This window comes from Gavialis gangeticus, unplaced genomic scaffold (assembly GCF_001723915.1).
Source record: "Gavialis gangeticus isolate Ggan-Ray unplaced genomic scaffold, GavGan_comp1, whole genome shotgun sequence".
In the NCBI taxonomy this organism is placed as follows: Eukaryota; Metazoa; Chordata; order Crocodylia; family Gavialidae; genus Gavialis; species Gavialis gangeticus.
Window position 1 is genome coordinate 30444119 of NW_017728997.1, and position 14013 is coordinate 30458131.

The window sequence follows — 14013 nt, forward strand, 5'->3', positions numbered from 1 at the left end:
GGGGCAGCCATGTGGGGGGGGGCTGAGATAGTAGAGGGGGGCCAAGGGGGCTTGTGCAGGGTCCCCCCATGCAATGGGGGGCAGCGGGGATCACCCCCCGCCTGGCAGCACCCAGTGAGTCCAGGGTTTTTTTTTTCCAAGTGTTGGGAGCTGGGGCAGGTGGGGCAGCCATTGCCAGGCTAGAAGAGGGGCTGGGGATGGGCCTGGGTGATTCGGAGATTCAGCCAAATTGATTCAGGACAGTGATTCAGATCATTGAATCGAATCACTGTCCCCCCAATCAGAAGCGAATACTAGCCGCTTCGCACAGGCCTAGTACCCAGGCTCATGAACCAAGACGTCACTATGCTGGACAGATATCCTTGGTTGTCATGGCTGATTGATTTTTTTCAACCAGTGTCACAGAACCAACAAGAGATGATGCTATTTTAAACTTAATTTTAGTAGACAGTGAGGATCTTACAGAAGAGATGGTTATTGGATAACAGACTTGTAAATTATTATATGATTACAATAATCATGTGGGCAATTCACACCAGCCAAGATGTAAGGATCTGTTTACCTGTAAGGATTGGAATGGATTTGTTTCCTCTCAATGCATAGATAGGTGGGGGGTTTTTAGTGTGCTCTGAACCCATCTCTAGGGTTAAGCTGGTCATCACAAGTTCAGGGCTAAGCTGGCCATCACATTTGGGACCAGGAAGGAATTCCTCCCTCAAATTGGATGGGCAAGGACCATTGAGGTTTTTTTTCCTTCTCAGTCTCTCATGGTTCACTTCCTGGGGCTAGCTGGGCATATTTTACTTAAGAAAATCCCTAGCATCATAGGGTCCTGATGTCTCTTGGTCTCTTCTGTTCCTTTCATGTAGTGTACTATTTTTTATCTTTTGTACTAACTATCTTAAGTTTGTTGTAGGCTGTTAAGGGCGTGTTGTGGCTTGTGTTGTGTGGGTGGGAGGCTGTCCCTGTGGATTCATGGAGTTTATAGCCTTTTACGTAGTAGCCTTTAATTGCAGGGAACTGATCTTGATGACCCAGATGGCTTCCTCCAGACTTGTTTCTAAGGATTTTATAATCTAAGTAATTATGGCTTGTGGGCCTGATCCTCAACACTTGTTAGTGGAGATAGGATTATGCCCTTGCTTGGAACAATATTGTCTCCATGTAATTTCTTTCCTAGTTATTCTTTATTCATGTTGTCTCAATATGCAGTGTGCGCTGAAAGACTATATTACGCACCAGGAAACCATCAGTATGCACATCTGCTTCCCCTGGCTGGTCTTTTCACTTCATGATGATAGTAATTTGGTCAAATAAATGCTCAGCTACTGATGCACTGGAATGGTGGCATTCCAAATGAAAAGAACAGGTGTTGTCTTAAAAATAATATTTTTCCCCTTTGCTCTGTATACAACCAGATAGTTTAACAGGGAAAATGTTCTTGCAGTGGCCTCTACTTTTTGTGCTCCCTGTTTAACATTTTACACGTGGAAAATCTCTTGGGAGAGTCCATACTTTCCAAAATTGCATTGGCTTCTTAGAAGTGTCAGCTGACTTTTTGTCATGGAGTGTGTTGGGGCTGTTGCAGGTCCATGTTGGGCCCATGAGGAGCACAAGTGTGGGCTGGCTAAAGCTGAAAAGTGCAGACCCAAGGGACCATCCTATCATTGAACCTAACTACTTGTCAACAGGTAAGTGCACGATTCCTTTATTGAGCTGGTTTTATTCGGTTCTTTTCCTTATTCTTCCCATGCTCCAGGGAGAAGTAATCTGTTGCTTGCTTGTGGCAAAAGTTAATCCCTGCTCTGCACTGTGCTAGCTGCCTGTTGCTTACAGTAAGTAATAATTCTGTGTATACAATGGTAGTACCATCTACCAGAGTCCCATCAGACTAGGCACTGTATCAGCACAAGGCAAAAAGATGGTTCCTTTCCCACAAAAAATTAGTCAAATTGAGTCATAATTCTTGCTTGTTCCCTGCAAGTTCTTCCATCTGTATGGGAGGGTGAGTAGTAGCCACCATGAACATTGCTTGCCACCCCAAGCTGAGACTGAGGAGCATCCAGGTAGCCTGTGCAGAGAAATAAGGAGGAGAGGGGGTTTTTTTCTCACTGCTCCCCTGCTTAGGTGCACAGGACAGGTGACAACATAGTCCATACTGAGGATACATACCTGAGTCTGAGAAAAAAGGTTGTTTGCTCTTTTCTTAACAAGACTGAACCCTTATATTGTGCATGGATTTTTCCTTTTCTCAGCTTGGCGTTCTGCCTTGTACTAACATGTACTAATATGACACGATTTGGGTTTTATGTGCAGGGAAGTGTTGCAACATGTTTCTGTATTTACAGTCATTTTGATTTCTCTCTATGCAGAAACAGATGCCTGGGAATTTCGTCAGTGTGTCAAGTTGTCCAGAGAGATTTTTGCACAAAAAGCTTTTGAAAAATTTCGTGGCCCTGAAATTCAGCCAGGTAGCAACATACAGTCTGATGAAGAAATAGACACTTTCATAAGGCAGAAGGCTGATAGTGCGTATCATCCTTCTTGCACATGTAAAATGGGGCAGCCTTCTGATACTTGTGCTGTAGTTGATCCCCAAACTAAAGTAATTGGGATTGAAAACTTGAGAGTTGTAGATGCCTCCATAATGCCTAGTATTATCAGTGGGAATTTGAATGCGCCAACCATCATGATTGCAGAGAAGGCTGCTGATATAATTAAAGGGCTCCCTTCACTTCATGAGAAAGATATTCCTGTATATAAACATCACAATTTGGAAACTCAGTGCTAAACAATATGCCCACCATTTATTTTCTGTGTGTTTTTTTACTCATACATGGGAATTTTGCCTTAGGCTTCTCCAACAGAATAAATTTGCTATTGCAAAAAAAGAAAAAAAAAATACAGAGGGTATTAATTCACTAACTTTCTGACTAGTTTTGAATACATATTTTTTAAATCAATATGTGCACGGAAACTATTCATTTGTTTAAAATTTGTGTAAATGATCTGCTTTTAATGACAGTTATTCTGACAAGGGGCAATTCTACCATTTGAAACAGCCAGTCATGGGGGAACAGCTAGATTTTCAGTACCTTTGTGGCTTGGCATGGCATGGAAAGGGGGGATATCAACCATTTTGCAGAGGGCAGTAAAATGCCCAGAATTGCTTTTGTTCCTTGACAATTTAGAGACCAAGGAAGTTGAGGAAGGAAGGTTCAGTCAGGCCATAAGCCTAGCATGTGAAGTAAGTGTTGTCTGTTTATTGGAGTAAGGTACATGAGCACGAAGCAAGGAGAGTAGTACCCCATACCAACAAATTTCACCATAGCTGTCAGTGTCAGTGCCATTTATTTTATCTCATGTAATCTTTTGTAGTAATGTGGGTAGAGTTGTATAGGGTACTGATCACTGTTTCAACATGAAGGTGGAATTGTACTAAATGGGGGCATAAGTATTAACATAATGGTATAATTAAAAAGAAAAAGAGGACATATATATTTGACAAATATGGCTGACTTCAGAGCCTCTATAATAAATGTAAAAATGGAGTTGATAATTTAAAAATATATACAAGGGCAACTTTTAGAAACATTCTATTTTTTGGAATTATCTTAATAGCAATCAATTCACAATTTAACCTTTTTTGGCTTGTGTTCCTATATATTGAATAAAGTCATAGAAGGGCATGGATTTTAGCTTTAGGTGGCAAAGAGACTTCCAAAGTCTTGGGTTCCAAAGAATTGGTTTATTAAATAAAGTTCCCAGTTAATTTAGAGAGAGACCTCTTCCCAGATCAACTGTATATTCATTCGCTCAGTTAATTTGAAGATTTCTGGCTCATTTACTTTTATGAAAGAATAAAGGTATCTTGGCTCTTGGGTTTTGTTCTAACTTGTTCTGATTCCCCCACCCCGAGAATTTTTTTTTTTTTAAACAGAAACCTGTCAAGGAAACTTTCTTGAGCCACTGCCTAGTGATGTGTGATAAACTAAAATAGTCAAATCAAGATCAAACCAGTGGAAATCACAGTCGCTTTTGCCCCTCACGAGTAGTAGCTGAGAAAGGAAGTCAGGCTATAATTTATACTTAGGAGCTGATCCTGAAGTCTTTACTGAGGAAAAATTCCCACACATCTGACAGGAAGTGTTGCTTTAGAAAATGGGTGCAGTCTCAGTTCCATAGTTGTGCATTAGGGCTAGGTACCGACATTCAAAAAGCCCGCGGTAGACTCGATCTAAGTTAAGCAGTGTTCTGTACATGGCATAGTTTAGATCAGTAGCAAACAGAACACACATTCGCCCTTTGTATGGGGAAGGTACAAATCTAAGACCAGGTTCTGACTTTTTTAAACCAGTCTGGGTGCTGAACTTCTCTGTTATGGGTTTAGGCCAGGTTTGCATGCCAAACGAGTATGGACCAGTTTCCGATAATTTATACTGGTAAAAGTGTAATGTCTGTACCTGGTCTAGGAAGTTGTGGAGTCCCATCACTGGAGATTTTAAGACTATATTAGATGAATATCTGTCAACAATAATCTAGGTATAATGTATCCTGCCTCATGCAGGGGGGCTAAGATAGTCTATCTCCTGGGGTCACTTTTAGCTGTATGTATCAATGATTCAGTACATTTTAAAAAGTTATTTGAATCCCATTTTATATTTCCCAATACTTTGCTTGATGTTTATGATAAAGAAAAATGTGCATCATCTTTTGCATAATCCATCCTTATTACCATTACAATCCTTGGAATATTTTTCATATGAGTGCTTTAATTTGCATAATCAGACTAAAATGTGAAGCATTCAGAGTTAATTTTGGTTATTAAAACAGGATATATCTATCTATATCCCCCTGTGTGCACAAGAGGAATGTATGTGCGTGTAGATCCACACACACACATCCGTAACAGCAAAGTAGTCTGTTGAAATATTACATATAAGTATATACATGTAAATTCTGTTGTAATGTATATAAAACACCTAAGATAAAGACTCCTGTACTGTTATAAAAAAAATGAAGAACTGAGCTGTAGAGATATTTGGATTTATTCTGTGAATTAAAGGAAATCTTACAAATGCAAGTAGAGTCAAATTTTAAAGCAAAGGCTCCTGTGGTTTAGACATCACAAAAGATAGCGTTAGCATAAGCCAGAGACTGCTATCAGCCTGTGAAGGAAAAACATGCCTATTACATGCAGTAAGAGAACATTCTAATAGTAGTTCAGCAGATAGCAGACAGTAGAAATATATGAAAGGACAGTTAATGCAGATCTTGGGAGCTGCAAGTAAATAACTTCCTAACAGCCTGCTTAGGAGTTCCAGTGAAAAGAGGGATAAGTTTATTCCAGAAAAATGGAATTTTAAACCATTTGATTAGGTTATAAAACCTGCTGACTCAAAAGTTGGCTAGAGGGACAACTGCAGATGTTTTAGACAGATATTCATTCCTACCTGGTGCTGCTGCAAAGCAGAGATGGTGGAGCCCTGTTGTTAACTGAGGAAAGGACATGATTTGTCAGAATAACTGCATAAAGAGTAAACAGGGATACTGAAGGGAGAAGATGACAGCAATGGACACTGTTCCAGGAGTCAGATAACCCTTTCTGTATGATGTGTTCTTTTGCAATGAGGAAAGCAACTATAATATTTAAGGTAATAGATGATCTACTATGCTTTTAAGGCAACCCATTTGAAGCAACTGTGCCTGCGTAGAGATAAATTATGTCCTTTGTGCCTTTGATTGTGTAATATCTTCACTTGGCACTGCTGCATTCAGGATTTTCAAATTAAAGATAAAGATATGAAATAGGTATCTTAATAGCATTTAGGGTAACCAGTACCAAGATATAAAGAGTGCTGTGTTTTGGACAGACTTGTCACAGTACTTTGCAGTTGATGTACAAAACATTTTTAAGAAGCTATGTGTTGGTGGAAGTCCTTTTATTTGAAGATTAATAGCATAGTATATGCCAGGCTTGCATTTTTGGTATACAAGGCAGGAATTGTTGTTTATGTAACTGCAGAGGACTATCAAGCTATATCGTTCTGTAATTATGACCATACACAGTTCCATCCTACATTGTGTTGAGTAATTACAGGTCAGGAAATGGCAAAGTTAAGTTAGTATGCACAGCTGCAACTGTCATTTTTATGTACACATTGCTGCATAGTGAAAAACAATTAGTTTTTCATGATTCTTTCAACTCTTTCCCTGCAGCTGTGAATATACACACACATCTTACGTTACTTTCCTTTCTTTTTTCCCCTTAGCCATACTTACTCTAATTGTTGTGAAGCTGCAATTATTTTATTAATTTAGGCCCTCATCTCCAGAGGGCTAGGACTGAGTTATGTCATTTCTGTGATTCAAACCAGGTGTACAGCAGTGGATCGGTTCCTTGAGAATTCTGTCCATTGAACCAAATCCTCAGGTGCTGCAGAACTGCCAGTGGTGGCTCCTGTGCTAGCCCTTGTCCAGTTTTGTGGGCTCCAGATTAAGTGGTTCTTATCTCGAGACATCCTCAGGGGGCTGTTGGCAGTTCATGCAAGATGCTCAGATATGATATGACTAGGCTGGAGCCCACCACCCCAAGAGTGGGAGGCTGCAGAAGCATGTTTAAAATTACCTTCACCTCACTTTGAGTTACAGCAAGCATTTTCTGGTGGGTCCAGAAAATCCAGCTTCTTAGACTCTTGTATAAAAATTTTCTTTTCATTGATGCTATGTTGCTGTAGCATCTGTGGGCGTCTGTGCTTGACCAGCAGCTATGTCATCATAACGATGTGCTTCCTGGTATAGGAAGTACTAAATCAGGGTGCAGTAACAATGTTGCCCTAGCGACACATGTACACGCGCCCATTAGGCTGTAATACAAATGATACTAGAAGTCCATCTGTTTGCACTTTTCCCTAAAGTGAGCAGCAGAAACCTTCCTAAGAGTCTTCAGGATACTAATACAGTTAACAACAGCTGTTTGAGCTGGGATTTTTACTATTCTTGCTATGCCAGCATCTTACTGGTTCTGTGTGCCATATAGGAGTTTGCTCATTGTTTTTATCTACTGGAGCCTTTACTTGGTCTGTGCTAATGAGATCCCTGTCATTTCCTTGGCAGTAGATTTTTCTCTGCTCTCTCTCAGACATGAACTGAAGTCCCTGACGATCAAGCTAGAGGAGATATTTATTCAACAACAGATATTTGGAATAGCAAAATGGAATAAAACAAAGATTGCCCTTAAGTATACTTTTTGTATGGATTTTCCCATTTAATATTTGTTTCAGTGTGAAAGATTGTTTTTAAAAACATAGGAAGTTACCAGTATTTGTAAAACTGCCTTTTTCTTGTCTTCAGAGTTTCTGAAAGGTCACTCAAATGGGTCAGGTTGTAAAACTTACTTACAGAAAACCTAAACTTGCAGAAGAATTAATTCATTTACAAACTTTATTACAAAAATACATTTAAAATGAAGAGTTATTGTTGATGAAAACCAGGCACATCTTAGATGATCCAAGCAATTTTGGAATGATGGGTCTCTTGTCTTTTGACTCAAAATATACTGTGCAAATTGTGGATGATATTATCCTTAGGAAAAATTGTATTTGACCATGTCTGTTCCAACAGCTATTAATGACTGGATGCTTTATTAATAGGTCAGTATGTGTGGAAAGGTATACATAGAGTGACCTACAGATGTGGCAGATGTGCTTAAATAGGGCAATCTATTGCTGTTATTTTCCATAATTAAAGGAATTACTGAATGCAAATCACAAGATTTTAAAGGGTAGACATTAAACAGACACTTGTACTGACTTACAGTAATACTGCTAAGTAGAAAGTTCTATGCATCTTTATTCTATAACACATTTCCACCCCTGCTCTATTGTTGTAATAGTGAAGTATTGACCATTATAACCCATTTTTAAACTATAATTTTTAAAAGTCTGTATTTTCCTGTAAAAAAATGAATCTGCTCTAAATAAGGGGATATATTTTAAGTGAGTTGTGTGCATAAAGTCCTAAGGAAGTCAGTTAGTCTTTATGCAAGTGTAAGAGTTGGGGATATTCTATTGTAGGACTGGGGCCTGAGTTTTAGAACTGTAACTTATGGCATCTATAGAATTTGGAATCTCTTATGAAGAATCACTATAGCAAGGAGATTTAAGTGAAATATTTCAAAAGCAGTAAGTAATTTTTATGTCTATTTTCTGACCTTAAAGGAGGTCTTTTTTAGAGGATTAATCCACTGAAGTCTCTACAGCTTCACGATGATATGCTTCCCAATTTAGAAAAATCTCCACTGCCACTTTTATGCTAATCTCATCTGAGCTGGAACTATTATTTTGTAGACTTTCAAAGTGTTCTGTTTTTTGTAAGCTAGGAAAACACTTGTAGTGATTAATGCTAAACAACCAACTTGGCAAATCCTAGTCTAAAGTGGCATATATGCAAGACTCAAACTGATAGTCTGTAGGGAACGATTTAGTTAAAAATGTCTTATTCATTACAGAATAGGTTTTTTTTAAATATATTTTTTCCAGGTTTGTTAATGATGTCCCATTATACACAAATCTCCTGTTCAGTGTTAAGTATCTGGAATTTTTTTATGCAGAAGAGCACTCATATAAAGGAAGTTAAGGACGTCAGTACTCTGGGCTAAGGATCATATTTTCCAAATGAAAGGACGTCCTTTCCCTCCAAACACTGCACTAAGAATTTAACTTTTAGAAATGCCATTCATGGAAAGGAGTCCAAAGTATAATAAAATTATTACACAGTTTTATTCTGAAGAACATTTTGCATTTGCTTTAATACAAAATGATGTAGGTCAAGAAATAATTTACAAATTCTTAAGTTATTATCCTGGCCTTTGAATAAGAATGATTCCAGAGGAGGTCTGTAAGGTATCCATAGGAAATTGACATTATGTACAAAATGTTTATTGACAGGTTTTAAACATCACATTTTAAAAATGTGAACTGAATTGCTACCTATCTTGTGAAGTACAGGTACATCCTGATAAGACAACTTGTCAGCAACAAGTCAATTTTATCCAGTGTTAAGAAAATAAACAGATTTTGAGATTTTTAAATTTTTTTTCCAGGCTGTACTAGTTTCAAAAATTTGTATCAGGGTTTTTACTGCATTGTGAACAATATCTAAGCCCTCTTTTGATTGCATAAAAATAAATCCTTTAAGTAGACCAGCAGAAAGGGTAGAGGCAACAAAGTACTATTTAGCTTCTCAGGAATCTTTTGATTCTGTAGAATCACTTGATTAGATTTTTCATTATGAGAAGTGACACATACAAGGGATTCAATAAGATTTTAATCCAGCTGCAAAGTTATTTCCAAACCAAATGCTATATACTGAGGCAAGCAACTTAGTTAAAATCATCATTTTTGTTAAAATTCATAATTGTCACAAGGTTAATAGTACCTTGGTATGGTCTCACCAATTTTCAAAATCAGTATGATCTATTTTGTGGGGTTATTAAAAGATAAAATCACAGTTTATTGTCAATCAAAAATTTTAAAATAAGTTCATTTTTAACTTTTCATGTATAAGACTGCAAATAGTCAACTGTGCATCCCTTACGTAAAGAGAGATTTGTATCGACTCAAAATATTTTTTTTAAAAAATCTGTGTGTTGTCAAGTTTCCTTTAAAACTTGACATTATATCCAAAAAAGAGATTTACATTGAGAAGGTGGCTCTATTTAAATATTTATCCTATAGAACTATATAATCCAAGTAAAAATACTTATATCTAGAATTCTGTGGAGAATTACAATAATTAGGGTCCATAAATATTGCTGCAGTTCAATTACGGTACAATAATTACAAAATATAGAACATCTCTTTACAAATACAAATTATTGTATATTACAATTCATTTACAATAATTTCTACTATATAATTTTTAAACAAACTATCTTATCTAATTCTACTTTAACCTGGTTGCAAGTGCATTAGTAAGAATGCAATTATTCCAGTATATTTTGCCCTTAACATGATAGTCATAAAACAGACTATCTGAATGATATTTTCCTATGTAAACTGGTGTTACATATGACAGAAAGGTTTTCTGGTTTCTTTTTTTTAATGATCTCTAACAGGTAGAGCATGACACATTGTATCTTAGGATAATGGTAAAAAAACAAACAAAAAAAACCAGGAGGCAAGTTTGAAAACAAAATCAGAATGGATATGCTGTGAATATTTGATATGCTATTGAATGCAGAGGTAATGACGCTTCTGATTGTCATCACCTGTCTCACATGGTCATCTTCTCCACATATTTTTGTGCTGGACTTTTACTAACATTGCTTTGACAAACTTCTGCTTCACTATGAAGGACAGTAGCACAAGATTAAAAGACAGGCAAGATATTACACCTCAAAATCCTTCTCTAGCCCTCTGAAAATGGGATTGTCAGAATCTGGTTTGACATAACCCTATTCCTGCAAAGGAACTGAAGATTCTGTGGAAAAGGACTTGACACATTGAAGCTTTGATCACATTTCAACAACCTAGAGACACTAATAAATAAATTATGGCTTCCTTGAGGTGTGACATCACTTGTACAAAACTAGTTTCATTATTACTTCCAACTAGTGCCTAGCATCTTTGAACTATGAGGCACTTTTTCTGTTATTGAAATCATTTTCTCCTTGCTAAATGCTATAAAGTTGTAATGCATATCATTTCATCAGCTAAGTCCTCTTCATATCTACCAGTGTCCGGTTCTTCATCACTATAACCCGGACCAAAGTCTTGAAGTTCATAATCTTGCCTACTTAAAATGGGAAACATATCCCCATTGGTCCCATTGCTAATGTTTCCATTGAGAAGGTTACTTGCTGCACTTTCCATCTCATCAATAGTCATGTCACAAGCATCAGCGATCTCGTGTTTCGTTGCTGAAACAAATTTAGGGTCCTTTGCATATCGCCCAAGGCCTTCAGATATAAGTACCTGAAACAGAAATGGAGGAGTGTTCAGTTCACATTTTGAATAATAAATCATCAGTAAATAAATAGAAAGCCTCATATTCCTCCCAGATCACTCAAGGGCAAAATCCATGGAACTCTATGCTGTATACCTGCAACAACGAGAGCAACAATGTAAAGAACTTAAGTGTCCAACACTCAAATGGTTCTGGCCGGAGTTTTAACAGTTTTCTAAATGTGTAACTGGTAATGCATGACATTGAAATTCTCCTTGGGAGATTTACAAGTAGCCTTTGATAAACAGCAAACAGAATATAGGTAGAAGCTGGTTTATTTAGACGATAGTAAAATTCTTTGGGTTGTGGTCTGAACAGTGGGCTAAAAAATGAAGGTGGTAATGAAGACACTTTTGGAAATACAAAAGCATTCTATTGGTGATACTGTCAGCAAAGAACTTAAAGATTTAAAGTGTCGTCTAACTCACAGTTATGGAAGGAAAATGACAGCTGGAAGCAAGGACCTGAAAATTGTAAGTGGCAGCAGAACTGATGAAGCAAGAATACTACATTTTTACAGCTGAGAGAATTAAATACTCAGCAGCTGTAGAGACTGCTTTGCCTTCACATCTTTGAAAATTAAATTATTCCTTGTACTCCTGAGAGCATATGCAAAGAAGCTACTGAGATGCCCCTTCAGGAAGCACTTCATTTTCATCAGCTTACTTCACCCGTCATCCCCATTTGCAAGGTCCTTGTGCTTTCAGGTCAGTGCAAGGACTGTGAAAGGCTTAATCCCTCCACAGAGCTGGCCAGAGGGCTCCAGGTACCATTCCTTGCCTTTATGCCATTATAAAAAGGCAGGACATTATGTGATCCTAAGCATTTTGAGTTACCTATGAAACTTTATTTTGAACCACATACTTTAAACTGCTCGCAGTTTAAGTGCTCCCATCTTTTTTATTTTATTACTGATACATCCTTAATATACAACTTCCCAGGTTTTCAGCCTGCTTTCTCCCTGCCACACATTCTAAGACTAGATCCTCAGCTCAGTATTCAGTGGAGCTTTTTGATTTCAAGGGTTTGTTTCCCTTAACACCTGCCTTATCTAAACACCACGTGGAAGTTTTAATCTGAAATCTAGCATTTCCAGTGAAATATATAAAATCCAGTATATGTTGGGTATAATTTAGGATGCGTTTGGTCACGGATACTGCAAAATGAACACAAAACTGAACAGACAAAACACTCATGGCTACTTTTAAGGATTTATGTAGTACTTACTGCTTCTACCAAGCTGTCTGCACTTCTTTGTTTGTCACTATGTTTATGCCTAAAGTCATTAGGTATGGTTAAACTGGCTGGTGTGAATGTTCGATAGGAGATATCGGGATCATCTGTGTACCAGGAGCTCCTATGCAAAGAAGGCAGGCTGCCATTCATGTGTTCTGTAGATTCAGCCCTGTCAACTTGGATGAGCGGGGTGTAATATGGAGTACGGTCCCTGTTGGGAGGGGTGGCTGGTGGGGTGGCCCAGGAACGTGTTGAACGACTTGGTGAATGCTTATGTGCTTTACTGGAATCCAGACCTGCAACAGCCATGACCTGGTAAAAGGAAGAGGTATAATAGTTAGTGGGCCTCAAATAATCCCCAGCAGGTTTATTCCTCATTTAAATCCAATCCAAACATTTAGACAGCTGCTATGAAGAGAGACATCTTTTGTAGTACTCAACAGTGTAGAAGAAAAGGAGGAAGTCAAGTAGCTGCATTTGCAGTCACACCACAGACTGACATCTCCATAAGTCACTTTTAGAATATCTGCCTAATATTTGCTTAATATATTCAACAGGTTAGATAAACCAAATATTGACACCAATTCTATGCTGCTACAACAGGATAAGGAGAGGTTAGCTTGAAGCTTAAAATAGTCGTTAAATGTCTTGCATACTAGCTTCAAGGGGACCTGCCCAGATAGCACCATTTGGATGACTGCAAGAGCTTGTCCAGCTGACAAAACCTCTGGGCTTTCCACCATGCTGTCAGAGCAGTGAGACTCAGGCCACTGAGAGTTCGTCTCATGATACAAAACAAAACTACATCAGTTGACCTGAATTAAGATCTTGTGGTAATATAAAGCTTATTGAAGTTCAATCAGTTAGAGTACAGAATGAAGATTTAACTAATTAAAATTTGGGAAAGTAACACCAGATGCAAGCAGTGCTGGCCAGTTTATGCAAATAGTTTCATAGTTGGTAGGGTCAGAAGGGACCTAGGCAGATCATCAAGTCCGACCCCCTACCATGGGCAGGAAAGAGTACTGGGGTCAAATGACCCTGGCAAGGTGATTGTCTAGCCTCCTTTTGAAGATCCCCAGGGTAGGAGTGAGCACCACTTCCCTTGGAAGTTGGTTCCAGATCCTAGCCACCCTGACAATGAAGTAGCACCTCCTGATATCTAGCCTGAACCTACTCTCAGTCAACTTATGGCCATTATGCCTCATTACTCCCAGTAGTGCTTGGTGGAACAGGGACTCTCCCATAGCCTTCCGGTCCCCCTTGGCCAGTTTCTAGATGGCCACCAAATCCCCTCTCAGCCTTCTCTTGTGGAGGCTGAACAAGTTTAGGTCCCATAGCCTCCGCTCGTAGGGCCTGCCCTGCTGCCCCCTGACTATGCGAGTGGCCCTTCTCTGGACCCTCTTGATGCTGGCCACACCCCTCCTGACGTGCGGCACCCAGAACTGGATGCAGTACTCCAGCTGCAGCCTGACCAATGTCACATACAGGGGGAGCATCACCTCCTTGGACCTGCTTGAGATGCATCTGTGGATGCACGACAAGGTGCGGTTGGCCTTCCTGACTGCATCCCCACACTGCCAACCCATGTTCATCTTGGCATCAATGATGACTCCAAGATCCTTTTCTGCCTCTGCACTGATGAGAAGGGAGCTCCCCAGCCCGTAGGTATGCTGCTGGTTCTTCCTCCCCAGGTGCAGCACCTTGCACTTGTCAGTAGTGAATCCCATCCTGTTCTCATCCGCCCACCCCGTAACCTGTCTATATCTA

The 14013-nt window shown here is 38.9% G+C and overlaps 2 protein-coding genes across 2 annotated transcripts in view; one reads left to right on the forward strand and one right to left on the reverse strand.

The window, feature by feature from the left end:
- The window catches only part of CHDH (choline dehydrogenase), a 42210-nt gene extending 39327 nt beyond the window's left edge, over window positions 1–2883 (forward strand). The window contains exons 6-7 of the mRNA XM_019505012.1: window positions 1589–1691; window positions 2373–2883. Coding sequence (XP_019360557.1) covers window positions 1589–1691; window positions 2373–2791 — 522 coding nt within the window. The 3' untranslated portion in view covers window positions 2792–2883. The remainder of the gene's footprint in view (window positions 1–1588; window positions 1692–2372) is intronic.
- Window positions 2884–6249: 3366 nt separating this feature from the next.
- The window catches only part of CACNA1D (calcium voltage-gated channel subunit alpha1 D), a 325917-nt gene continuing 318153 nt past the window's right edge, over window positions 6250–14013 (reverse strand). Inside the window, exons 45-46 of the mRNA XM_019504611.1 lie at window positions 12235–12555; window positions 6250–10976 (exon numbers count right to left, since the gene is read on the reverse strand). Coding sequence (XP_019360156.1) covers window positions 10683–10976; window positions 12235–12555 — 615 coding nt within the window. The 3' untranslated portion in view covers window positions 6250–10682. The remainder of the gene's footprint in view (window positions 10977–12234; window positions 12556–14013) is intronic.